The sequence below is a fragment of the Ictalurus furcatus genome, chromosome 18 (assembly GCF_023375685.1).
Source record: "Ictalurus furcatus strain D&B chromosome 18, Billie_1.0, whole genome shotgun sequence".
NCBI lineage: Eukaryota > Metazoa > Chordata > Actinopteri > Siluriformes > Ictaluridae > Ictalurus > Ictalurus furcatus.
In genome coordinates this window covers 22,878,538-22,881,037 of record NC_071272.1, presented here as the reverse complement: position 1 = coordinate 22,881,037, position 2,500 = coordinate 22,878,538, and the positions used below count along the sequence as shown (strand labels likewise).

General features: G+C 43.7%; 1 protein-coding gene across 1 annotated transcript in view; it reads right to left on the bottom strand.

Moving 5' to 3' along the window:
• pof1b (POF1B actin binding protein) overlaps positions 1-2,500 on the bottom strand; it is a 30,309-nt gene that overhangs the window by 26,838 nt on the left and 971 nt on the right. The window contains exon 2 of the mRNA XM_053648860.1: positions 110-181. Within this exon, the coding sequence (XP_053504835.1) occupies positions 110-181 (72 nt within the window). The remainder of the gene's footprint in view (positions 1-109; positions 182-2,500) is intronic.

Genomic DNA, 2,500 nt, shown 5'->3' with positions numbered 1-2,500 from the left:
CACACACAAGCGCGTGCACGATATACAAGCCAGCTGCACGAGGAAATGAAATACGAAACACGTCACCTACAGGCACCGTGTTCAAATGTTTCGGGGTGGACGTGCTTACCTCTGGAGGCTCGGGGCTCTTGATGGGGCTCGATGGATAACTGTACATCGATGAAGCTTGGCCATTGAAGTCCTAAAACACAAGAACACCACACAGACGTATTAACGGCTTGTAACGCGGAACACGGTACCGTTCGACGCCGATCTGAACCTGACGTGCTGAGTTTCAGTCCTGAGTCCAGCACAGCTTCATCATTTCGCTGCTCTAATGGTGCGTTCACTCGCTCGTGACATGGTTCCGCTTGATATTTATATATATATATATATATACACCCCTTATAACATGATCTCACAGGTGCCCAGGATTAGCTAGGGCCGCTGTGATCGACATGGGAGAGAGTATTCCGCTCTCTTTTGGAGTCCCGACGGCTGTGGCATCGGCGCCCGTGTAGGTGACCGCGGGCATGTAGGACCGTGACCGTCCACGCCGTCTTTTTCTCCCTCGATGTATTTTATGTCGCGTATTAAAACCCTCGCGTATTCATGTTCTAGGATGCAGAAATGATCATGAAAACCACGGTACACCTCGCGTTCTCGGAGTTCACCCGTTATTTTTTTTTATTTAATCACGTAACCGAGTCGCGCTCAAACTAACGGGGATGTTTATCGGACGCGTTCGATTTTCCCTGTTGATTATTTACTTTTCCTTAATGGGATGGAAGCAACATTTCAGGTTTGGCGAGATCGTCGCACGCACGGTTGTACCTACAAGGTTCTTGACGTGTCGTCAGTTTTTACTAAATCTCTCCATTTCGTTTCTACTTTTGAGCCCACGCGTTCTTTCTCTGTTCGCGCTTCTGCCCCGCCTCCTCGGCTTACGCTGCGTCTACCGCGTTAGAGACGCTTTTCAAATGACCCCAGCGAAGCGTCGTTTCTGGGAAAAGCCTACTGTGATGAAAGAGAGAATTCAGCCGTGTTGTAGGCACTGTACTCAACGTATGCTTGCGTGTTGGATCATGATCTCGCCTAAGGCCTCACAAAACCACAAACTAGTCGGCCCTGTCTCTATGAGTAGATCTAAACCTGCCCAGATCGGCCAGAACATTAAAACCACCTGCGTAATACCGTGTACGTCCCCCTTGTGCTGCCGAAATGGCTCGGACCTGCCGAGGCATGGACTCCACAAGACCTCTGAAGGTGTGCTGTGGTATTAGCACCAAGACGTTAGCAGCAGATCCTAACGGGAGCCCCCCACAAGACCTGGCGGTTTGGACACGCTCTGACCTGGTCGTCTAACCATCACAATTCGGCCCTGGTCAAAATGGCTCGGATCCTTACGCTTGCCCATTTTTCCTGCTTCCAACACGTCAACTTCGAGATTATATATATATATATATATATATATACATACATATATATATATATATATATGTATACACACACACACATATATATGTGTATGTGTGTATACATACATACATGTATATATATATATATATATATATATATATATATATGTATACACACACACACATATATATGTGTATGTGTGTATACATACATACATGTATATATATATATATATATATATATATATATATATATATATAGATATATATATATGTATGTATGTGTGTGTATATATATATATATATATATATATATATATATATATATATATATAAATATATATAACACACACACACACACATTATATTATATATCCCACCCCTCGACACAGCTATTTTTATTCCCCACCCCCGCCCCGAAGCGCCCACCTGTCCAGCTTTTTTCTGATGAACCCATGTTACGATAGTTCTGAGAATACCTAAACACGTCTGACTCGACCCGTGCCATTCCCAGAGGGATTAGGTGTGTTAGACAAGTCAGAACACCAAACCGTGCTCTCTTACAACACTAATGATGTTAATGATTAACGGTTTCAAACAAAAAACATTCTCACATCGAAACCACACGCATGTGACAGATAAATAGTAGGATTAGACATTGCAACGGGGTCATGTCCGAGGTTTTTTTTTTTTTTTTTTTTTTTTTAAACAAGCAAAAAGGTGCAGGAGCACGCTAACGTGTGGCACGAGCTGATTAGGCACACGACAAAGCTGATTTATATTTGATTTGTGGCGGAATAATGATCCTACTGCATCATCTTCGCATTAATTACGTACAACGCTGCAACATACGTCTAAAACCTACATCAAAAAGTGATTTGAGGTTTAGAGTTGGGGGTTTGGCGGGGGGGAGGGCATACCACCCTGTGCCACCCCTGTGGTCACACCCAGAGAAATAAATAAGATATTAAGTCTACTAATATATTCCTGACCTGACAGTCTTTTGGTGAGCACCCAGTGCGGTCGTTAGCAACACCGATATATCTGTTAGGCTTCATATCATATTTCTTTCCCTGGGTGTGCCTACAAGGGTGGCACAGGGG